Source organism: Poecilia latipinna, unplaced genomic scaffold, assembly GCF_001443285.1.
Source record: "Poecilia latipinna isolate Pla-1442-1.1 unplaced genomic scaffold, P_latipinna-1.0 Scaffold1220, whole genome shotgun sequence".
Lineage (NCBI taxonomy): Eukaryota > Metazoa > Chordata > Actinopteri > Cyprinodontiformes > Poeciliidae > Poecilia > Poecilia latipinna.
In genome coordinates this window covers 93,587-118,818 of record NW_015113836.1, presented here as the reverse complement: position 1 = coordinate 118,818, position 25,232 = coordinate 93,587, and the positions used below count along the sequence as shown (strand labels likewise).

Sequence of the window (25,232 nt, the reverse complement as noted above, 5' to 3'; positions counted from 1 at the left end):
CTTTCTACAAAATGAGACAGGAGCAGAAACAAACTAAGGTTTGGAGAGAAAACAGACTGGAAAAGTCATTTATAGCATTTTTATCATCTTGATTGAAGCCAAAGGAAGAGAGCCGGGGGCAGGAAGTAGAGACGTTTATGGCCAATGTGGTCTTGATTTGGAGAAACACAACCACTAATACGACTGGTGTGGCTACTGGTGTGACACAGAGTCTGCCAGAAACCTGGGCCACATTCACAAGAGTTTACAATCGGTTCACCAAAGCAGCAATTTGATTTGGAACCAGTTTATTGATGGGTAAACAGCTTACTGATGTATGGAACTCCATTCATACTTAAAATACAATGAGAAGGAAGTTATTTAATTTTTGGTAATGAAGAATCTAAAACTGTCATGGTTGTGTATCAAGAAATGGTGAATAGGACAGTGGAGCTAAACTGCTAGATGATGTCAGTCACAGTAAATGATTATTTTATACGATGCAAATGAGTATACCCTTCTGAAACAACAATATAACAAAGTATATTGGAAAATAGCATGAAATACATTAAGTACTGTATTCCCATATATTTGGAGTTTTAGTACTTATATTTGTCAGTGTACTGCTGTATAAGAATAGACAACGCATGTATTTACAGCTGTGGAAAAAATGAGGAGACCAAAATGATCAGTTTCTCCGAATTGACTTTTTATAGACAAATGTTTAAGTAAAATGAACATTGTAGTTTTATTCTATGAACTACTGACAACATGTCTGCGAAATTCCAAACAAAAATTTAGTATTTATTTGCAGAAAATGAGAAATGGTCAAAACAACGAAAAAGATGCAGTGCTTTCAGACCTCAGTGTCTGACCAATGTCTGCAGCTCCTCCAGAGCTAGCTGGTTGCCTCTTTGACTAAAGCATGGTCTCTCAGCGTTGTTGGATGACCATGTGTTTAGGTAGGTCTATGTTTTTATTTAGAAGTGTCAGCATAAACTGAGCTCAACTAAACGCACGTCTTTTATTATTTTTTTTAAATGACTTGAAATCTATGCGTCATTTTCCTGCCACTCCATAAAATCCAAATGAGATTCTTCGATGAGTTCATTGTGGTAACAGAACAAAGTGAGACGCAAATGCTCTCTGCAAAGGCACTGAAATAAAGGACTTTTTGTTCAGGCTGTGTTATATATTTCTGTGTTTTTGCGGTTTATTTGGGGCAGACATTGAAGTCAGGGTTGACTGATGATTTCTGTTTGGGAGGCAAAATGGGGACGTCTTGACACAAAGGTAAATATACACAGAGACAAAAGTTTTCCTTATGGAGAAATCAGCATGTTATCTCCTTCAAGCACCCCCAGCTACTTCACAGAGACCCCCACCCACCTCAGCTTCACATCAACATGTTGGCTCTCTGCAAAGTCCTTGAAAAAGGGTCGACTTTCCACAAAGCACAGCAAGCCGTTTTTATGTTAGCTGGAACAGCGGAGACTCTTCAAAGTTGCGACTCCGGCGTGCGATGCATGTTATCTCCCCGTTTTCTCTTCCTGACTCCGGCAATGAATCCACAATTCGCCCAATCGCAGTCGAGCTGAATCACATTTACCAGCGCGGTTGCCTGGCAACAGAGAGGAGAGAAAGAGGAGCGTGTGAGAAAAAGGGACGGAAGTGGTGGCGGAGAAAAAAATAGCCGTGTTGTTGCCAAGAGGAAAGGAGAAATCTGAGGAAGATGGCTTAATTGCCTTTCACAGATTGCATGCCTTTCACGGTCAACTGCCGATTCTGATCTTATCCAGCTGATCATGCAACAGAATTGCCCGAGGCAGGGTTCTGTACTCTGGCCTACATAATTTGGTTACAGTGAGGATTAGTCATGTCCTGACATTATTTTAACCCCACATGGGTAATGGAGTCCATTTTAAATACAACCACAATAAAGTGTTCTGTGATTTGTAAAGTATCACAGATCAGTCTCTGATGTTTTTCTAAAGCTTGCATATGCTGAACCAGATGCAGTTTTCTGTCCTTCACCAATCCCAGGTTTTTTTTTAATGTAATAAAATGAGACCATGATAAATGATGTCATCCAGTAACCTTGTTGCACACACAGTGAACTCACAAACACTAATAATTTTCAAAAGTATCAAAGGTTTCAACTTCAGGATTCGATTATGTGTGCTATAAGTATATTAACATCCCATATATTGATTGATTTGGTAATGTATGTCCACTCTACCTCGTAAAGGTCTGAGAGGACATCTGTTGTCCACAGAGCCATACAAATGATCCCACAGATTTTTTAAAAACTTAGATCTGGACTCAGTTACAATTTGAAACATTTTAACCTTCCCATCCTGAAGTCATCCTTAGATATTGTTTGAATATCTTCATGGAAAAAGTGTGTTGGCTTTGACTCATATGATTTCAAATAAAGTCCCAGTTGCACTGCATCAATGCCGACAGACAGTCACTTCCATTTGCTTTGTTTTCTACTTTAGCCCAAATGCAACCACTGGACTTTACTGAAATTATGTGCAAACAAATATAAGACAGTACAAGTAGTGATATTACATCAGAACCAGTCAGAAGGCAGCAAACAGAAATCAGCTTAAATTTCCTACATCAAATCTTCAATCAAGTCAAACCCATTTGTCCTAAAACTTTGGTGCTGTTCCTCAAAACATTGCCAACATTGCTAAGAAAACACACCACGGATCCATGTGGTAATATTACCAAATACAGAAAACTGTACAAATGGTTTTTAATTCTTGCGTGGATGTGCGATGTCCCTAATGGTGTGTTCACACCAGACGCACTACATGTGTCAAAAACATGTCCGATGCTTCAAGTTTGACGCATGTGCACTTTGAATGCAGACGCTTGACGGTGCGTTGACACCAAATGTGTTTTGAGCATCAGGTGTTTCAAGAGGTCTCTGGTCTGCTTGGTGTTCGTATGCATTCGAACTGGACCAGAGTTCACAAACTGAGACCGAGGTTTGTCTGCAAACCAGAGTTTGCTTTTTATGGTCTTCATCAGTGTGATCGCTTGCACAGTCACACCTGTCCGGACTTTCTAGGCAAACGAACTTTGATTGAGTTTGATTAAAGCGGAATAAACAGTGAATGCAACCTTAGACCAGTTTTATTACTTAGCTTCTTTTGTCCCAGTTTATTTGTGAAAAGTCATACAGAAATATGCCACATTTCTTCATCACACTCAGCGACCACTTAAATGTCTCTTTCTTACATCATTTTGTTTATACTTTCTTAGTTTTTTTTCTCCTTCTCACCTCTCTTCCTCTGTAAGTAGGCCATGGCTGATAGGTCTCTTGTTGTGGAGAGGGTTACCAAACAACATCATTGTCTCTAATTAAGCCTCGGCAACAGAGTGCATCTACTTCCCTCCCTTCTCTCCGCCTCTATCCTGTCTCTACCGCCGTCTCTCGTTCTATCCTCTGTCCTCCTCTGTCCTCCTCTCTTTTCCCCGGCACGCCATTGGTCTCCTACGTCCTGACGTGTTTTCCCCATCAAATCCCATCTCATGTTCTTGTCCTCCAGTCTTTTCTGTCCTCCGTCCCAACCTCGGTCTCTGGCAGCTCTATGTGGACATTTCCTCATGTCACAGAGCAGCATTGTCCCCGAGGTCAACAGCACAAGCTATGCTCTGTTGGACACACACACACTGACACGCACACGCACACACACACACACACACACATGCAGTGCACTCTTTCAGTCAGCATGGGAAGTTGAGCTGATTGAATGTAGCTGCTCTGGGGCCAATCCTGTTTAATCGGAAAAGAGGCCGGCTTGAGGAGTACGATGCATGTGGGAAAGAGTGCTTGCATGTGTGTGTGAGTTCTGAAGGTATTGGTGTGAAGTGTCTTTTGTTGCATTATGTTGGATTTTTTGCTTGTTTTTGTCATGAAAGTTTAAGCAAATGTCTTATTTGTGCAAAAATACCAAAGCACATCTTCCTGGATTTTGCCTGTTGATGTGCATGTGCGTGTTGTGTGTGTGTGTGTGTGTGTTAATGTGTGTGCTGCATGTGAGTGAGAGTTTGGTGTTAATCCCGTAGCTTTAACAGCCATCAGTCAGGCGTGAGAACCAATGTGGCTGCTGCTGCCTCAGCTGTATACTCGCAGTTTTGTCCCTGACCTTGTATTCATTTTGGAAGGCTGTGTGTGTGTGTGTGTGTGTGTGTGTGTGTGTGTGTGTGTGTGTGTTTCAGGTAATGAAGGGGAGAAGAATTATATTCTGTCAAAAAGAGAGTGTCATATCTGAAGAACACAACACAACCTGCTACTAATTGGGTTATCTGTGAGGGAAACCTACAGGGGGACTTTGTGTTTTTCCAAAGTTTATGTAAGTTAAGTGTGCTTATGCTGACAGGGTTTCCTCTCCTCAGTAATACCTGAAGGAATGTCCCTTTAATGAGCTTAAGACGACATGAAACGTTGAAATCCGGCCAATACTTAAAACAGTTTAAAACATTAGTAAAATCACTGACTTTGTTTCAGTCCATATTTGTTGTAGGTTTCAAATGGTTTTTGATGATTGCATGGACCTGAATGTATGATGGAGGAAAAAACCAGTCCAATGCAATCTAGGAGACACACAGACAACCATGTAGTCACACCTCATCTTTTGGTGCTGGTGGGACTATATTGAAATTCCTCATCCAATTAATTCCAGGGTCTGTAATTAATTAATCAAAATTAAGGGTATCTTTTGTCTGAAACTATATGTCAACTAAATAGGCAACCTTTTCAATTCAAAAACCTTTTTTGCATTTAACTTATTGAATAACTAGAAATATAAACTTAGAAACAGAGATATTTATTGTTTGTAATCTGTTTTTCATGTTGTTCAGGCGTCAGATTGGTGCAGTGTTTTTTTACCCATTCAGCTTTTCAGTGTTTCAGGAATCAGTGTTTCTGGGTATTAATGAAACTTCTTCAGAAATGTTAGCGCTGTGCTGTTGCTACATGTTTAGCATTGAGATGCTACTTTAGACTCGAATAGCTTCACTGATAGGCTAACTCTTTTTTGGTACAACTTGAACACAATAACAGTCTTTTCCAGCTTTCCATCAGATTGTTTTATTGAAGCACAAATGAACCTCAAGTGGGCCAAGAGAAGCAGGTCTGTTGTCCTTTGTCACTGTTTGCTGATGTCGCTTATGTGTCAAATTTACTGGCATAGCAGAAACATGCGAATACAAATGTTCCAGCACTGCCAAAAATTGATAATCCTCTTACGATTTTCAATGTGTTAAAATCTATTAATTTAAATTAACGTGTTAATGTCCTGGCCCGAATTTTTGGACTGTTCTACGTAACCGGAGTACCAGGCAAGGACCCGCACATTAACGTTGAAAACATCATATTTTATTTAAAAAGTCTCCAGGCTCAGACTCAAACCGTTTGCCCATAATGAAACCGCCTCATAATGTGAGGATAATATCTAGTTCATAGATGACTTTGAACTAGATATTGGCTAATGGCAAATGGTTCCTGATATCAATACTGACGTATCTGCCAAGCATTTTAGTGGCATATTAAGGTAAATGGCAAAATCAGCTGTTATTTGATTCTATAGAATCCGCTATTTGTCTTCTAGCTAACTACAGTGCCACAAAGTTTTGTACATGTGGAAAACTGACCTCACAAAATAGAGATGCCATGCATACTGCACATTAGCTACCCCCAGAGAAATGACACAAATATTACTCAAATTAAGTATTCTATTAATGAGCCGTATGTATCATTTGTTAATGTCATGGTAAGCTATGCAGATGCTCTGTCAGCACTGATGAAAATTCACTTAACTGAATGTCTGAAGTGGCTCAAACTTATGGTAATCCTTCCTATTTCAGCCTCATGAAATTATCACTAGGTTTATGTTATATGTATCAAACCTATTAAATGAGTGAATGGAAAAGGTAACAGAGGATTTAGTCTCTTCTACAGTATGTGGTACATGTCTTCATGTTTAGGCAAACATAAAAACTTTTGGCGTACACCAACATACGCCATCTGCCATGTTAAGAAACAGACAGCCGTTTATAATATTAATCTATCTATTCATGTTTTTATGCTTCTAAAACAACTTGAGTTTTATTTGAGCAATGTTGTTTTTTTCTTTTTATCTTAACGCTGTACACATTTCATAAAAACATAATTTATGGTAAAATCTGACATGGAAACATTTGGTGAAACTGTAACCTGTGACTTATAAAGTTTAAAAAAAAAAGAGCCATCTTAGAGTCTTGACATGTTGTCTTCTTGCTCTGCTTGTGCTATTCAAATTCAGTCCTCTCTGTATTATTGCCCAGACTAAATTTAGACCTCTGCAGTGTGTGACTCAGCACTCCATGGTATGGCTCCAAGTGGTTGTTGCACATTATTATAAACAGTGTGACATATAGGGACACCTAGCTTAATAGCTTTTATGTGACATCGCCCATAAAACCTTAAACATAATAACAATTTCACGTGTTTATTGTTGTATATTGCATCCCTAGAATACCAAACTGTATATTACAGAAATGATATGTGAGTGTAACTGCTGACTGAATTTACATTTACTAGTGTTTTATATGATGTAAGTATTGCATTAGTCCAAGATTAAAGAGGCATTCCTCTTCCAGCAGGGATTAATATTCATTCACAGGCATACTTAATAGTCTAATCCTCTTTCTGTCATTCTGACACACCCACACTCAGTGACCACACCTCAGAATAGCTCATATACTGAACGCATTGATGCATGTTACAGCATGCCCCATCTGTAGAACGAACAAGTCATGCACCATGACTTTAAAATGTTATGCAGGTGCAAAACGCCAAATTGAAGGCGAGTTTCTGTTTGCACACAGATGCATTTTAATGCAGCAGTGTGTAAGATGTGGACCGAAGGCTGGCATGGGATGGGATGTGAATTTCAAGCTCTTTTCCCAATTAGGGTGCAGCCATGTATGTTAATTATGTTTTTCGTGCCTTTGTGTGGGTAATGCATGCAAATGATTCTGTGAGGAAATCAGAAAGAGCAGGTAGCCCTGTGGGGGTTTGTGAGCCGCCCCTCCGTTCACACTGTGTGTTCAGAAATACCTGTTAACACCAGCCTTGGCACAAATCAGACACCATAAAAGCAAAGATAATATTTCCTGAATGACAGCTTTGCAGGGCTACCAGACCTCCAGGGTGGATTTTCGGACTGTATTTTTATTGCTTTTGCACTCTATAAAGGGTCTCCTCCAAGAACACACATCAGCAGGTCAACGTGTCAAACTTCTGGGTTCAGCTGGAAAACACCAGGTAGTTAGGAGTGTTTTAATAGCATTGTTTTACTGCTGAACTGCTGGCTTGTAAGGTGGCATGTTTTACTCTACAATTAAAAAAAAACAAACAAAAAGAGCAGCAAGAGCTCTTTTAGGTCAAACTTTGACATTTCAACTTTTAAATGCACTAGTATGTACACATTTTTAGTCAAGAAAAATAATAAAAAATATATGTACACTGATCGCACTGGGTTACAAAAAAATATGGTTTTTCAGCTGAATTAGGACTATTTTGCACACCTGAATCCAAAAATGACATCCATTTTTCTCAGTCAGGTCAGGTTTTTAATTCTAATTTGATTTAGAGAAATTTGATCTTCTTACTAAATTGATGACATTTTAGTGACATTATCAGTTTATTTCCATTAATATTTCCCATCCACAGAAAGGTTTTAAGAGAAAAAGAATTGTTTTCTAACAGAGTGTATTAATTAAATTGTACAAACTTGAAGATTTCTGTAAATTGAATAATAAACACTGATAAGGTAAGTACATGTGAATTGAACATTACGTCTTCATTGTGTAAAATCCTCCGTCTCTTTCCTGTCCTGATGGAATCTCTCCTCCTGCTCTTCACTCATTGATCAGATTCTCAGGAAACTGATCCAGATGTGAGAACAAGTCCTGCATTTTGATGCTCATGTTGCTCCATAGTTCAGAGAGAGTTAACCTGATTGAGCAAAACCAATGTGACTTTTGGATTCAGCACATCAAAATGACCCTAAAACAGTTAAAAACCACAGACAATTTTTTTTTGGCTGTTATTCTTAATTCTTGGAAACACCATAAATTTATTAGCGACAATCCTCTGACACAATATTCATATACTTTACACTTTTTCACGTGTTGTCATGTTACAACTACAAACTTTGATTAATTGAAAATTAAAGTGGCAGACCAACACAAAGCAGTGCATGATTGTGAAATGGAAGGAAAATTATTCATGGTTTTCAAAATTTAGCAAAAATTTGCAAAGTGTGACATGCATTTACAATCTATAGTCTAATTCTTTGTTGGGGACATTGGAGTTTTTTTTTTTTCTTGCATTCCCTGGATTTTGACTTAACCATTCCTGAAAGATAATATTTTTGGACTAAACTGCCTCACTCATTGGGCAGATATTTTAGAAATTCATGGATAAGAATTCTAAACACTTCAATTGTCGCTTATACCTCTCATCCTTTGTTTTAATGCAAACGAGAGAATAGCCTTATTAGCTTTCCATCTGACAAGAATTAATTTATGTGGTATAAAATACCAGCACAGGACCAACTAAATAATAAAAGTATGTGAGGAACAAAAGCTTCCACTCCAACCTAATGTAAAATGCATTTGTTAGAGTAGGCAGAGCAGCAGAGAGCTCCTTTAGATCGTGTGTCATGGAGCCTCGAGAGGCCACCATACGCAGACAGCTCGTAAAATCAACCATTCCACAGGCGACGCGCAGAGAAACACCTTCACATACGCCAACATCAAACACCGGCTACGGTGAAAATCTGTTAGTGGGTTGACCTCACAATGAAAGGTTTTCCTCTCATTTTAGGAACTCGGTTGTGACGTTTTGCAAAAAGATATTTAATGATCCCAATTATCTGCTTTTTTGACTACTTGTACTAGACATGTACCAGATAGATCGATGGATAGACAGACAGGTTTTTGTCTGTGGAGCCTTTTGTTTGTTTCTCCCGTCTTCTTCACATGTGATCGCGTGTTGGAAGAGGAGATCGACTGACAGATTGGGGTCTCGTCTGCAGTGGGGGATTTGCTTTGGTCTTTCGGAGTGAGGAAGACGTTTTCGCCTGTGGATGTTCCAACCCTTACCTGTGATGATGGCGTGTGGGTAGCAGCCAAGAGACCCTGGATAAAAGTGGCTGAAATGAGCTTCCTCTGGCTATATGCGAGGTGTCAGTTGAGGTGGTTTGAGCATCTGATTCTGATGCCTCACCAATGACTCCCTTTGGATGTTTTCCAGTCATATCTCACCAGATAAACACCCAGGGCAGACCCAGAATTCACTTGAGGAACTCTGGACTGACCAGGAAATGTGTTGAGATTTATCTCTTGAGAACAATATCTGGATCTTAATCAGATTAGAAGAATAAATACCTGAATATAAAGTTCATATTTAGCGGGTTAGCAAGAAAACTAGTTTGCTAACTACTAATGTTATTGTTCTGTTTGAAGGCCTTTTTGCTGCGGTTTCTTGAATGATGTCAGAGCCAGCTGGCCTGGCTGTTTGCTCTCTGCATTGATATTTTTAGTAACAGAATCTGTCCTTTGGCAACAGCCCACCACTTTTCAGTAAAAATGTCCTGTCTGGAGGCCTGTACTGTAGTTCCTCCTCGCTGTGGTCTCTGGGGAGTGACTGTGTATCTGTTTCAGTTTGTCTCATTTGTCTGTCCTTACATGAGTTTTGGTGAGTAGCCTGTGTGAGAAAGAGAGATTTAAAGCCTCTGTAATCAAAGCCAGAGAACATGTGTTCTTTCCCAGATCCATCAGAATTTAGTCTAATCCACCAGCCCAGCAGACCCACAGCTCTACAGTATCATGGATGTTAGTCCGCTTTAATCGAACTCTAGTCCGTTTTCCTAGATAGTCCAGTTAGTTTGGACAGGTGTGATAAATTCAAACTCTGGTCCGCCTACAAACCTCGGACTGGGTTCGGTGGTAGTGAACTCTGGTACAGTTCAAATGCATAAGTGACGGCCGGAGTCCGCTCCAAAAGCAGGAAGTGGATGACAGTGCAGGGCATTCTGGGTAAATACAACCAAAACAAACACACCATTATAGCACTAGTGTGAGAAATGGCTCATGATCTTTTATTAAAAACTGCTACATGAGCTAATATCTGAAGCCACTCCATTTCATTCACATTTCATAAAGAAGGAAGTTGCACCCAGTGTCGTCTTAAAGAAGTTTTTGTGTTGTTTTGTTCAGTGGTTCTTAGTGCAAAAGGGTTTGGATCTTTTGACTTGGTTGCAGTGGGAAGGAGAACAACAACAGCTGAAATGTAACAAATGTTATAATTTTGTTTGCAAATGGACCTGAGTTTTCCAGACTGGCAGGTGTGTGTGGTTCCAGAGTTCTGGTTTTCACGACACTTGTGTAAATCTGGTTGTGTGTGTTTGATGGGAAAGAAAATGTCTGGCAGTGATATTTTGCCTAAAGTGTTAAAGGAAGTTCTTCAATGCCGATGTTTGCCAACTTGTGTCTGCAGTCCTGAAGCAGTCACATGCTGCTGCCGGTATCTTCTGGTCTTTGAAAAATTTAAAGTTTTGTACATTTCTTTTATCACACAAAGGGAACCATTTCAACACTCCCTAAAATGTGCGGGTTGTGTAGCATTTTCATTTAGACTGATGCAAGATGTCCATAACACTGGAGACCAGGGCGTTCTGTGCACCGCAGGCTGATGCATGTCTGTCTGTTATGCATTCACGTGAAGTTTCTTGACGTGCAACCAGGGAACTCTCCGTTTGTGTTAGGCTTTTTTTTTTTTAGCTTTCAAGTTGTGTTTTGATGTTCGTTGTTGTTTGGATGGTTGTTCCCAAAAGCTCCTTCGTTTCTAGGTTTCATAGTGAGAGAAGTACGGCTCCAAGCTGAGACAGGGCCTGGGTACATGGGAAAAATGTTGTACATTTTTACACTTTTTCTACTTCATACATAAACAGTCGAACTGGGTAAACTGGTTACCACAGAATCTTGATTGTGCTTATCTGATGATTTTATACTTTCCCCACACAAAGTATCACTTTGTGTCATTTGATATCCGAACGTTGCTATAAATTTTCAACATCGAAAGTTCCAAACATAGTTAACATAGAAAATGAGATCTGGCTCTCATTGGGGTTTTACCTGGTTAAATAAAAGTAATAATAAAATAAAAATAAATCGCGTGAAGGATTTCATGCTGTTGTTCTGCTCTTGAAGTTTTCCTCAAAAGGACCAGTTAAAATCTGAGCTCAGCAATTTTAAGTCCACACCATGCTACAGCTGCTGTTAAGTCTGCACACCTCAACTTCATGCAAACCGCAGCTGTGTTGCATAAAAAGTGATGAGATCAGTGTGACGCTTGGCCTTCTTTCTAAAAATACTTCCCCTGATTCCAGTCCCAACGCTGAAGCATGTTTAAACCATGCTGCACTGCTGTAGGGGTCCGACGAATTGATGATGTGATTTATTACCACATCTAACCAAAATGCATCTTCAGATATCACGACTTTCATCCTCAGAGAGACTTCTCCCAACCCTCTACCTGGTGTGACCTTCTGCTTCAGGATAATGTCTCATACCATAACCCTTCGCCTCAGCGAGCACTCTTGGAGGTTTTCTGCATGTGGTCTCGTTGGACCACAGTTCAGACTGTACGTTTTGCACGTCACTGCGTTAGATGCGGTCTGATCTGGCCCGAGTGGTTGTTTAGAAATGCGTAGACCTCGTGAATGATTCTGTTTAATCCCTGTGGGATCCTGGCTTCTGTCCGTCCTCTTGCCTTCAGTCTCTCGTCTCATCATTTTACATGTTTCTTTCCCTCCATCTTTCTGCCTTCACTATGGTCCCAGAGTTGCATTGTTGCTGTGTCACAGCACAGATGTAGGCATCATGGTGGTTGCTGCAGTCGTCTGTAACCTTGGTAACTGCAGCCTCACCTTCTCAGGCTTTAACCCTTTCTTCATCACATGGTACCAAACGTATAGAAGCAGAATGTTCATGTTTTCCCTCCCAAACTGCTATCTTAACTTTTTGTGTGTGTTTGCGTGTGCAGTGACCCTGTTAATAAATACTAATTACAGGCACATTAAACCACCCATCTGTCAGTTACATCTTTCTAATTTCCAATGAATCTGTTCATGCTCTGCTGCATGGAAGACGGCATTTGAAACTAGGATACTCAGACTGATTTCATATCTGTCAATTTGACAACAATTAGGGCTTAATTTTTTCTTCTCATTTTCACAGCTTCCATGAACTCTTTTTAACATTTTGGGAGCTACAGTTTGCCAAAAATAAAACAAAAAAATATAAAAGCTTTTATATGTGAGAATTAGGATTATAAAAATTTGACAAGATCATCACATGTGCCCAGTATTGTGTTGTAACATTATCAGGTGTGAACTGATTTTAGGGTTAGGATTAAGATTAGGGTTAGGTTATAAAAACAAATGAAATATGAAGGCAAGTCAATGTAAAGTCCTTGAGAAGATAGAAAGATGTGTTTGCATGTGTGTGTGTATCTTCTCCTGTCTGCTCTGTGTTCTAGCGCTTCCTCTGTGCCACTGCAACACAGACATTTGTTTCCGTAACACCCAACCGTTTGACCTTAGCAACTAACATCTCGATTCCCGCCCTAGCAACAGGGCAAGATTTGCGCTGTCATGGAAACTGTAACAAATCTGTCAGTTAATTCAGTTGCTAGGTGATGAGGATGAATGGTTAGTTTGCCAAGTCAGACTCCGGTGTGATCAGATCTCTTCAGCCTCTCAGTGACTCGACATGCCGATACTAGACGAGGCTTCCTTGTCTAGTATCGACAAGGATACTAGACAGATCCATCATCTGTTCAAAACAGATGATGGATTTTTAATTTTCCTTCTTATTTTTATTCCTCAATTTCATTGTGCAGATGGCATTTTCTAAAATATAGAAAGTTATTGCTTATTTACTGTATATTGGTGAAATAATCTTGATTTCTGTGTAGACGGTATGCTTTTATAGTTCATTCTTCTATTGCCTCTATTAACACGACTTATAAATCATAACCCATTACATGACTTAGTGCTTTGTGTGGGTGGGTTAAATCCAGACAGGAAACACTGAAAAGCAGGAAAAGGGGAAAAATGAAAAGGAAAACAGGACATGTTTTTCTGAAAAGGAAAACAAATTTTATGAGGCTTTATGTCGGTGTGTGTGTTTTAGTTTGATATGTATTTTAGTTTCAGAATGTCTAGAATGTGACAGCATTCTAGTGGACACTCTGCGGATTGTCACTGTCTGACTGTCTGACATTCAGCAGTTTCAAACGTTTCCTTGTGAATCTTGGCAGCATAAAAATGTTGATAATTGATTCAAAGGAGGATGGAAATTTAAAAACGTATGTAAAAAATTTTTTTGTCCGTTTTTCATCATGCATTTAGATTTTTTATTTATTTTTTTTGCTAAATGTCAGATTCTTCTACAATTGTTAAGGAGTTGCCTTAACTCTATCAGCTCAGTGAAGTTTGTGCACTCTCTATCTGGTCTTAAAAGGCCATGAAAATTTCTGTTAGCAGTTTGTCAAAGGCGATGAAGGGAGCACAGCAAACACACGCTGTGGTGGACTATAGCGCAGGGCATTCTGGGAAAATACTGCCAAAACAAACGTGACAGTCTAGCACTAGAGGGAGAAATGGTTCGTGGTTTTATATCAAAACTAAAAAGAAATCCTACAACCACTAACTTCTGACTCCACTTCATTTTAATTTGATTTTAGTGAAGAAGGACGTAAGGCTCAGTGTCTTAAAATCACTGAGCCTCTGATAAGGATTTCAGACCTTCTGAAATCATTATAAGAAGGTCGGAAAATTTCAAAACCAAAGCAAACAGTGATTTTTAAGACTATGACATATTTCTCATTTAAGCTTCTTTCAAGACTAATTTGTCTGACTGGAGTCCTTTGTAATGTTTTACCTTTTCTGAATAAAACTCATTCAGATTCTTGTGCCTCTATGCGGTGATTCCTCATTTTCAGGTTGGAATCCTCTGAGCTTTATTTTCTTCTCGTCTCCTGAAACTTTGTGATGTTAGAAACTTGCAGGATGTTTAAATCCCGGCTCCCTAAATTTTTTTGTTGTTGTTGTTTTTTATTGTCATGGTAGTTTGTTTTCATGCTCCTCCAGCACTGATTTCCATACACACACACACACAGTAGCACCAGATGGGAATAGTGTGTTCTCATCCAGTTGTTTATCTCCTATGGAGTCTGAGAGGCCTGGTAATAACAGGGAAACAGGAAGAGAACCATCATAAATGCAGAGATCAAACACACACACACACACACACACACTCACACACACTTGGCTGTAACTCGGGTCCCATGGCTCTCGCTCCAGCAGTGAGCTCATTAAAATGTGCAAGACGACTCTGCTCGTCCTCATGCTTTCTCATCCCTTCTCAGACTCTTCCTGTTTCTTTTCTTTCCCACGTCATCCTTCTTCTTCACACACCCTCTTACTGATCTGGAATCACAGTGAATCAGGTTCTCCAAACACGCACACGCACACACATACGCACACACACTGCTCAAAATGCTGCTGAAGTTGCGTGTGCAATTGATTGGCGTGCATGGTGAATACCTCCTAGTATGTCTGTGTCTACAAATGTGTGTGTGTTCAGGCCGGGCTGGTTCTGCTGGAGGAATGGTTGCCGGGTAGAACGAGAGGAAAGAAGGAAGAATTTGTTAATTATGAAAGAGGGATTTCTCTCAAATAGTTCCGTGTGTGTGTGTGTGGGTGTGTGTGTGTGTGTGTGCGCGTGTGTGTGTGTGTGTGTGTGTGTGGTATCTCAGGGTATGGGGTAGCTTAAGTGAGAGCATATTTTGTGGTTGTTTTAATCAGACGGCTGCTGGTTAGAATGAGCAGACCAGCTGCTGTGGCAGATCAATGACTGTAGTGGAGATTTTTGAGGTGCTAATGAGCAAGGCACTCATGAAATACCAGACAGTGTGTTTTAAATTAAAACAATAACTTGTGAATTTGAATTAGTGATTTTTTTTTATTTTATTTTATTAAGGGGACTATGCATATTAATCAACAGGAATATGTCATGTAAATATGCCAGAGTTAGCTGGAGAGGCTAATTTTCATCTGGTTTACGTACTGTACCTTTAAGAGCTGGTGTCCTGTCATATGAAGGTTCTGCTAATGAACCATCATTTGATTCCGGTGTGTTAAACAAGGGAAAGAAAACCTTTCGGCCTTTGCTTTGGACACCACTGATGATGATGATGATGATGGCCCATTTAATAAATATGAATGCATTAATATTTTTGTAGGACTTTATTTCATGTCTGTGGTAGACTGCAGATAACATTATGCTCATGGTTATTTACGATACAGTGAACCATTGGTTTTAGGGAGGACAACCACCGACAGACCCCTTCTGAAACCACTTTGATTTGCCAATTTTAATCATTCAAACACCAAATATATTTTATTATGTACAGTGAAAACCATCTTAGCATTACTGCAGAAGCTAATATCTACAGTCCGCCTTACCTTCAGCTCTTATTGTCCATGTTTTCTGTTCCAGTCATTTACATCTCTTATCCTGAATGGTAAACGGCACTGGAAGTCTGATGAATGAGTTCTGTTCTCATAACCCATGATGCTTTGCATGAATTATGTGGGCAATTTCTCACCCACCATTATTAAATCTCTGTTGGGGCTCTGAGTGTGCTGACAATAACTTGTCATCCAGCAGCAAATTACAGTCGAGCTCGTTGAGGGTGTTGATTTTAGAGCCGGTGCATCTTTCTTGGTCACCACTTGCTCAGTCTGTGGTTCTGTAGAACCGGCAGACAGCAGCACCAGTCAGTCCCTCCAGGAGTTTACGACTGTTTTTGTGATTTCTTCCGATCAGTCGCTGGTTTTGTGGTGCTGCTTCAGAAATATTTTGTGATTTTTTTTAATAATTAAATTCTGTCTGAAATGTACATGAAAAACAAAACAAAAGCACAAGGAGACAGACTGGACATAAAAAAAACATCTTTTATATCAATCACGGACAGTAACTTGACATCAAGAAAGGCTCAGATAGCAATGTAGAAGAAGTAATACTGCCACCTGCAGGTAGGAGTTAGCATTTCTGTGAAAAATTTGCAATAAATTCATGATTATGCATTGATTAGCTCAAAAAATGGGCGGATTTGTTGATTTTGTGTGAATTTCCACAATCGCAGAATCATGAAAAACTGGTTGTACCGACCGGGGTTCCAGCAGTTTCCAGTTCACACTTTGTTTCAGCCTCAGTGGATCTGTAACAACTTGTACTCATGTTCAGTTGTTTGAAATTAAGAGTTAGTTTGGTTGGATGAACTCAGTGTCTCCTCTTCTCTGACCTTATCTGAATGTCTTGTACTTTCTTATTGTTCTGATATTGATCAAACCAATGAGTGCTGTCAGTCCTGATCACTAAAGTAAATAGGTCGCCACCATGTTGAGTTAAAAGTCATCCAACAACCAACTCTGTTGGTAAATGTTTTTATATAGTTGGACCTTTACTGCACTTCTAACTCGGACCCTCAGTGTCACAGAAAACAATCCACTATAAATTCAAACTTGCTGGACCAAATTCTTGATTTTAAAGAAAATAAAAAATTACATGAACCATTAAATGCATCAAATTAATGACATTTGTGACTGTTACGAGTTAATAAACTACAGAAGGTTTGAGACTATTGCAGTCAACAGTTGGTAAACAGATTAGGTGTAAACTTCTGGTTTTGCTCTGAAACCCTTGACTTTAAAAAGGTTTCACAGCTTAGACTTTGCTTTTCAAGAAGCAGGTTTTCTCCCCTTTTTTGTGCAAGAAGAAAATCTGAAGCTTTTTCTTATCTCTTATTTGCTTGCGTGAGATCAAGTTTCCCCAGGTTTATTTAAAGTCACTGAGCCATTCTAGTGGCTCTGTGGTGCTGCTCAGATCTAAATGCTTCTGTCTGCACTCCCACTGACACTGCTGGCATGAGGCTCATACATGTCAAACAATATTAGCATTTTACACTTTTTTAGGATCATCAGGGTGAAAGGTACCACATGTTACAAATATGTAAGTAGGCCTATGACTGTTGTATAAAAAGTAGGTCCAAGACTTTAACCTGTTATACTTAAATGTCCCCATAGATTTTTTTTTAACACAATTTTTATATATATATATATACGGGGTTTTGAATTTAAAATATTTTTTATTTTGTTCATACATACAGTTTGATCAAAATGCAGTTAATTAATTACAGACACTGCAATTAACTCCACTAAAACTTTGAATCAAGTCTCATAGTAAAAACAAACTTGGCAGTTTATAAGATGCTTGATTGTATTATTATTGCATCGTCATCAGAAATTGAGTCGTTTTCCAGTTTTAATGTAGCATGTAACACTTTGAGGAAACCTGCTTGTTGCTTTAATCAGAACTTTCCACTGCATGTTTCACCTAAAGTTTGGATCATTTTATTGTTCTTGAGCTGTGTGCACAACTCTTAGCCTTAGCTCTCCTCAGAAATAATCTGAAAAAAAAAAGTAACATGTCCAACTTTACTTCCTTGTTTGGAAGTCAGCGGTGTCTGCCATCCATTGAATCAAACTCTCTGCTCAGCTTTTTTCCATTTAGACCTATTCTCCTAAAATAGACTTGTGTTTACAGTAGCAGGTTAGCCACACTTGAAAGCGGGTCTCTGGGTGCAGCAGCCCCCTCACGGGACACTGCTTTATTTGGGCGAAGCCGGGAGTGTGTGTAGCATCTCCACGATGGCCGATCTCTCTCTTGCATAAATGCTGAGTGTAAAAGGAAACAAAAGCTCTTTAGCTGTCAGTCTGTTTGAAATGTGCGATGACTTTATGAGTCTTGTCTTTACACAGCGTGCTAACAATTTAATGCAAGGTTTGACCTGAGATTTGTGGTCGGTGGAACTAAAACAGGCCTTTTGTGGTAAATGAACAGTAGAATACTTTTTCTGCATTTGTGTGTGTCTGTCTGTGTGTGTCTGTGTGTGTGTGTGTGTGTGTGTGTGTCCTGTTCTGATTCCTGCTTGTCTTTTCCATCCAGGGGCGACCAGAGACATCGGTTCAGCTCTTACCAGGATGTGCATGAGACATCGCAGCATTGAAGCCAAACTTCGCCAGTTCACGAAGTAAGACGTCTTGTTTCCTTCTGTTCCCGGCGTCACTGGTCATACACAGTTCATCTGTCGGAACAAAAACGTTTCATGCTGTTGTCTTGTCTTGCTGAATGAATGGTGTCTGCTGCATTGCTTACCCTCTCCACATTTCAAGGATTGTATTTGAGTACAACCACTGGTATGCATCATAAACCACTCAGGAAGCCTCTCCGAGAGTCTACTCCTACCCACCACTTTCCTCTGTATTCATTCTCCATACTTCTTAATGACTTTTCCACAACAAAAAGCCATTACATTAATGACTGTGGTCATTAACTGTCGATATGGTTGTGCAGGAAAAAAAAGTTAGGCTAAGTCAGTCCAAAATATTGTTGCAATCCCGATTACCTAAAGGTGCCTTGCAAAGACACTCATACCCATAACCCATATTACTCGTACGATTTCACATTTCCTCTCAAACATGTGTTTTATTAATTATCTGAGCCAGACTAATAAAGTAATATCATAGTAATTGCCTAACTTTGACAAAAAAATGAAACATGAAGAGTTTTGTTAAAATCTTGTTACCAATGCTGCTACCCTACAAGCAGTGATAAACCACATAGACTGTTGTCCGACTCAACACATTTAGACAATTGTGAAGACTTTCTCTTCTTCTCTTTTACTGATGCCACTAGTAATTGATGCCTTCCATCTGTCCATGTCTGCGTCTCCTCTAGTGCTCTGATGGAGAGTCTGATCACTCCTCTCCAGGATAAGATTGAAGACTGGAAGAAGACTGCCAACCAGCTGGATAAGGACCACGCCAAAGGTGAAACATGAAACCAGCTGAATGTGCTAATTCATGAAGCCTTATCTGTTGGTTTGGGACTTAAGCTTGGTACAAACAGCAATATTTTAAAATTGTCAGCCAATTTTGAAAACATAAGAGAGCCCTCACATGACGATAAGAAATCATTGGTGTAGTAACTTTGGTCCATCTATGTGAACAGATTTCACTCACCATGAGTTGTTGTGGAAACTGTCTTACAAGCAGATACTGGTTTCCTTTAGGGTTCTTCAAATATTACTTACAGCAGGTTCACTAATGTTTAATTACATCAGTTTCACAGCTTCTTTTCTTTTTACATGGTTTTGTGAGGATACTGAACATCAGCCTAAAAAAGATAATTTAATTTCTTCGAATTATTTTGTTTGACAGAAAATTCCTCTAATTAGTAAGAGTTGGTAACGAGTCAGTATGTCCAATGCTGATCTTTCTTATTATTTTCCCCTCCTAAATACGGAAAATGCCGTGGCAGACCATCATTAACAAGAACTCTGTCAGTTCAGCCAGGTTAATATTATTTATATATGCATAAATCACATTTTTGTAAGTTGTGCAATCAACATTTCTGTAGAATGTCTAAAGAGATGATCTTACTACAACCACACTTGTTCTAACCTTGATTTCCAACTATGGATTCTGACCCCCAAATTTTTATCTTTCTCTCTTTCTCAAACTAACAAATATCCCCTTCTAACCATTTATGGTTTCTGTCAAATAGTTTGATTATGAGTAGACTTAAATGAGAATCTTTAGCTTGTGTCCAACTGTAATGTTTTTCCTTTCAGGCAGTGAAAAGACAACAGGCTTGTGTCGGATCAGTTCACAGACTCAGTTCTGCTAAAGCTAACATGTGAAGCGCGAGGAAAGTTAATTTCACCCTGAGGCTTTGCATTCTCATGTAAAAGCATCTCTGTTTCTCCTCTTTCAAGAGTACAAAAGGTCACGTCACGAGATCAAGAAGAAGTCATCTGACACCATCAAGCTGCAGAAGAAGGCTCGTAAAGGTAACCAGAAGTGATGCTCCGGCTCTGACCTCGGTCATGATCTTTATGTGGAACTTTGGAAAAGCAAGTTTCTTTGTTTTTTGGGGGGTTTTTTCAGCCTTGCTTTTTCTGGGATCCTACCACTATTCACCAGAGCTTTATCAAAATAAAGGAATACATTTATTTTAACTGACTCAATATTAAAGGGGCAGCATCAGGTGATATCGGCTTTTTTGAGCTCTGCGTCATGTTAAAATGATATTCCCTCATCAAAAACAAGCGTGGAGTGTTGCTTTGATTCCTTCATCCAGGTTTGAGAAATCCCTTAATCTCCATGGCAACCATTCAGTTGTACAATGGAAATAGCCCTATCTTTGAGGCGCAGCTCCTCCTCTGACCTTCACCCTTACAGGGCAGCTCTCCCCCACTCAGCCTTCAGACTAGCCAACAGCAATTAGCAACACCTGGTGGAACTGCACATCAGTTGAGCTCATTATATGAGCTACTTTTTAGTGTAACACTTGTGAAAATGTTGTTAAAATGGGTTAACAGTGGAGCCATGTTGGGATGACTTCATGGAGGCAGAGTTTCAGAAAGAGCAGGAGTTTTTAAAAAGACAGAGGCCCAATTTCAAGATGTTAAGTTACAAAGTCAAATTTCATTTGTTATATTTAATAATTATATAGATGTTGTTTGCTCTATAAATTGGACTATGAGCCTGTAAAACACATAGCACTGTCTCTTTAAGCTGCTCTTGTTATCAAAAAACAGGAAGCAGAAACCAAAATTTCCAACTGAAGTGATTGTGAGTTTGAACGATCGAAATAAAATCATTGGTTGGTTTATGCTGCCATCTGGTGACTACTGATAATATTGCAACTCTTGGTATTTAATCTGTGACATTTCTTCAATGGAATTTAAGAAACCATAAATATTTATATATGATATATTTATGTTGTTTGCATTTCATGATGACTTTTATATTTTTTATGGAGTATTTATATTTTTTTCAATGATAACAGCATTACTTTTTTTTATTTTTGAACAAAACAGCTCTCTATATTGATTTAGTATTTTAAATTTATGAATTTATTTCGGACATTCCAGCAAGAGAGAAAAAGAAAAAAAAACATATCAAATTAAAGGTAATAATAATTGCGTTTAAAATAATGTATCACCTTTGTTTTGTTTTTCTCTTGGTGGAATGTCTGAGATAAATTCATAGATTCAAAATATCATAGCGAGAGCTAAATAAACAACAACAAAAAAACCCCCAGAAAAATACTGTTATTAATAACTAACTAATAAATACTCCATAATATAAATGTCACTATAAAATACATACATCATTGTTGATAATGGTTCTACACAGAACCAGACCTGTGTAACCTGATAACTGAACAGTCATGTGTGAGTTTTGTCCCAGCTGAAGCCTGGTGATATATTTGGTTCTGGATTCATTTTTGGTTGTTGCTGCATTGTTTTGCTCTAACCTGCTGCACTGCGGCTGTCCTGATGGCTTCTTTGTACTAACCTTAACAATAAGTTCTGCTATTTATGCTCTCTCCCTCTCTCTCTCTCTCTGTCTCCCTTTTTCTTCTTTTTTCCCCCCAATTTTGCTTCTATTTTTGCTGCCCCACCCCTCCCCGCTCTTACCTGCCACCGTCTCTCTGTCCCTCCGTCCCTGTGGCATTTTGTCTCCCTGTAATAGAGATGCAGGGTAAGTATCGGTCTGTCACTCACCGCTGCTCTGCGGCATCAGTCTCTTTGTCATCCTGTCTGTCGTTGTTTTAGACGTGAGAGCAGAGGGTTTGATTTGACTTTGTCACTTTAGATAAGCAATTAAACTTTTGTGGCTCAAAGGAGTCAGAATAAACCTTCTGCCCAAACCTCAGAGTTTAAGTGGAAGAAATTAGCCAACAGTCTGGTGTCATTTTATCAAATTATCTTTATTTATAACTGATAAGAGAAAACAGCCTTTTTTTCTTACTTAGATCACCACAAAAAAAAAAAAAATGTAAGAACATTTTTTTTGTTGCATCATGTTCCTGGGCTACAAACAAAATACATTGTTTTCCTTTTCCTTAAGAACAAAGCTAACTTAGAGAAAACTAAATTCTGATGGGTTCTTTACATCACGAGTAAATGTTGTAGAGATGAACAAACGTAGCTATGAAGAGAAAAAGTAAGACTTTAAACTGAAAATGAATGCGATTGGTCCTCCAGATCACACTATTTCTGTAATTTAGCTTAGCTGATAAACATTAGCATTAACACAGATTACTGTGTCCTCTCACACTTTGGTTGCCCTGACCTTCAAATGGAAAACATTTCTAGAGAACTGCAGTCTCTAAACAACTTTCTTCGAAGTTTCGGTCCCCTGAGGATGGATTAGAGTTCAGCCTCTATAGCAGCTCGTCTTTGTTGCCTGATGTAACGGAACTTTCTCCTTGACTCCTTCGTGACTTTTGTAGCTCGTGTTATTAGAGCTTTGTAGTGACACTGCAGGCTTTCTGCTGTCATGCTGCCACTCCTTTGCTACTCTCTCTTTCATTACATCCCTGATAGTACTGACATCTGCACTGATTTGTGTTGCATGCTGTAACACTACAGAGGTTCATTTCATGTCTTACTTTCTATGCATTGCATTTCACTTTTACTCTTCTAGCTAGCAAACAGCATCTGGATTTTCTGTTATGTTTTGGCTCTACACCACGGGGCGTTGTTTGTAAAGATACGGCAAAAAATGACGATTTGGGTTATTTGTCCTGCCATAACGGAATAAGATGGTGTTTATACATATATATATATATATATATATATATATATATATATATATCATTTATGAATAAATAGTTAGGAAGATAAATATTTAGGTTGCTAAGTATTTAGATCAAAGCTAAATATTTAGTTAGCGAGCTAAACTTTAGCTCGCTAACTAAATACTGTATATAGTTACCAAGCTAAATCCATAGTTCGCCAGCTAAATATTTAGTTAATGCTCATTATTCGGATTGCTAGCTAAATATTCCGATTGAAGCTAAATATTCTGTTTGTTAACTAAATATTTAGTTTGTAAACTAAGTCTGCAGTTTCTAATTAAATATTTAGTTTTAATCCGGGTCATTTTTAAATGAATGAATAACATGGTGAAAATATCTTTTTTTCTTATGAAAGGCTAAATGACCCAAATTATAGCTGATTTTTGACAGTGTAACTTTTCAAACGGCAGCCATGCTACACTGGCATTGGACCAGTGCTGATGCTGTAACACATCAGAGTAAAGTTCTCCTCCACTAAGATTAGCTTTTATTTATGTTTTAATACTGGAGTACAAAGAGGCAACAACCTGGAGCTGCAGCGACTTGCAAAGTATTCATACTTTAAAATGATTTTATGATGTGACAAAAATGTAGGGTTAGCTAATGAAACTATATTTGTCAGAGAAGCAGTAAAGATGCACATATTACTGCACACAGCTCAGGTGGGAGAATCTGCCCACATGGCAGCTAGTGGTCATGCACTCCACAAATCTGGTTGAATATGATAATAACATAAAACATTAATCCTTCTGTGACACACGGTGGTGGCAGCACCATGATGTGGGGATCCTTTTTGACAGAAAAACTGCTCAGGAAGAGCAGCAGAACACTTGAAGCTTAGCCTTCCAGAAGTACAACAACATTGAAGATACACCCAGAGCTGCAATGAAATGGCCTATTCAAAGTCCAACAACAACAACAAAAAATTCAAACAATATAGAAGTGGATATTTTTGCAAGTCGCTGTAGATGTAATCTCTCACCTTCCTTCTTTCATTCCTCAGTCCTCTTCTCCAGCTCTCCTGTGCTGATCTGTGTCAACCCACCTCACTTCACTGAAAAGTGTGTTCTGTGTTTACTGGCAGGGCGAGGCGACCTGCAGCCGCAGCTGGACAGCGCCATGCAGGATGTGACCGACATGTGTCTGCTGATGGAGGAGACAGAGAAGCAGGCGGTGCGCCGCGCCCTGGTGGAGGAGAGGGGGCGCTTCTGCACCTTCATCGGCTTCCTTCAGCCTGTGGTGGTGAGGAGGAAGCCAGCCAATCGGACCCTGGTTTACCGTTCAGTGTTGGCCTGGTAGAAAAACGAAGGATGCGACGGTCACCAGATTATCATTATAGTTCAACTAAATTTGGTGCAAAGTTAGCGCACACACTGACTATGAAAAGATCTCTAGCTTATTAACGAAAATTATTGAAAACTTGTAAGTGGAAATAAAAGTAGCATTTCTTTAAGAAAAACAGGAGAGAAGTGGTAAATAGATGGACAAGAACACAAACCTGAAGAAGGCAAAACCTTTCCAAGAAACTGCTGGATTCTGGAGATTTTATACCAACAGCGCCCTCTGCTGCTCAAATGGTTTAAGGCATTAAATGAATTAATACACAGATTTTAGTCATACAATATCTAGATATTTTTTTTACGTTCCTTCCTTGTTCATGTACAAAATTAAATTAAATTAAATTAAACTCAGCCAGGGTTCCTAATTAATCAGGCAAAATAAAGCTGAATAATAATAATTGTAAGTTATTCAGTCGTTTCATATCAGCACTAAATCAAGAGGGAAACAATGTTTGTTAATCTGCTTTGCTGCTGCCAATGAACTTTTCTTTCTCTGCAAACAAGTCGATATTTTTCTGCAAATATGCAAATGAGATCTGTGTGAAACATCTAGCAGATTTTTGTTTTTTGACTATTTCAGCTTCAAGGTTTTTTTTTTCATTTATAAAACATTTTTGCACTTATTATTCATGAATAAAAACAACAAATCATCTGGAAAAAGAATCACAGAGCTATTCAATACTAAATGTTTGACGTTAAATCTAAATTATTTAATAACCTGATGTCATTATTTACATAATAAAATCTCAGATCCAGGGTTTGCCTTCTGTTTAAAGAGTAGTTTTCATTTCTTTTTAGACACTAAAAAGTTAAATTTGCAAGGAAAAATACGGTTTTTAATACATTTATAATATTAAGACTAATCCCTGACATTGCAAAGTCAGAAATTTGAGCCACATAGTGACAGCCGTCCACTCAGGTTTCAGTGGTAGATGTATTGGATTGGCATCCTGGGGCTCGTGTATAAAACAGCGCACAGCTTTCCAGTGGTGGAGAAAGTACTCAAAAAATGTACTTAAGTAAAAGTACAAATACACAGACAAAAATGTACTCAAGTAAAAG

General features: G+C 38.8%; 1 protein-coding gene across 1 annotated transcript in view; it reads left to right on the top strand.

Moving 5' to 3' along the window:
- The window catches only part of LOC106960718 (MTSS1-like protein), a 49,384-nt gene that overhangs the window by 5,565 nt on the left and 18,587 nt on the right, over positions 1-25,232 (top strand). The window contains exons 3-7 of the mRNA XM_015053969.1: positions 18,124-18,208; positions 18,916-19,007; positions 19,955-20,029; positions 21,720-21,728; positions 23,915-24,072. Coding sequence (XP_014909455.1) covers positions 18,124-18,208; positions 18,916-19,007; positions 19,955-20,029; positions 21,720-21,728; positions 23,915-24,072 — 419 coding nt within the window. The remainder of the gene's footprint in view (positions 1-18,123; positions 18,209-18,915; positions 19,008-19,954; positions 20,030-21,719; positions 21,729-23,914; positions 24,073-25,232) is intronic.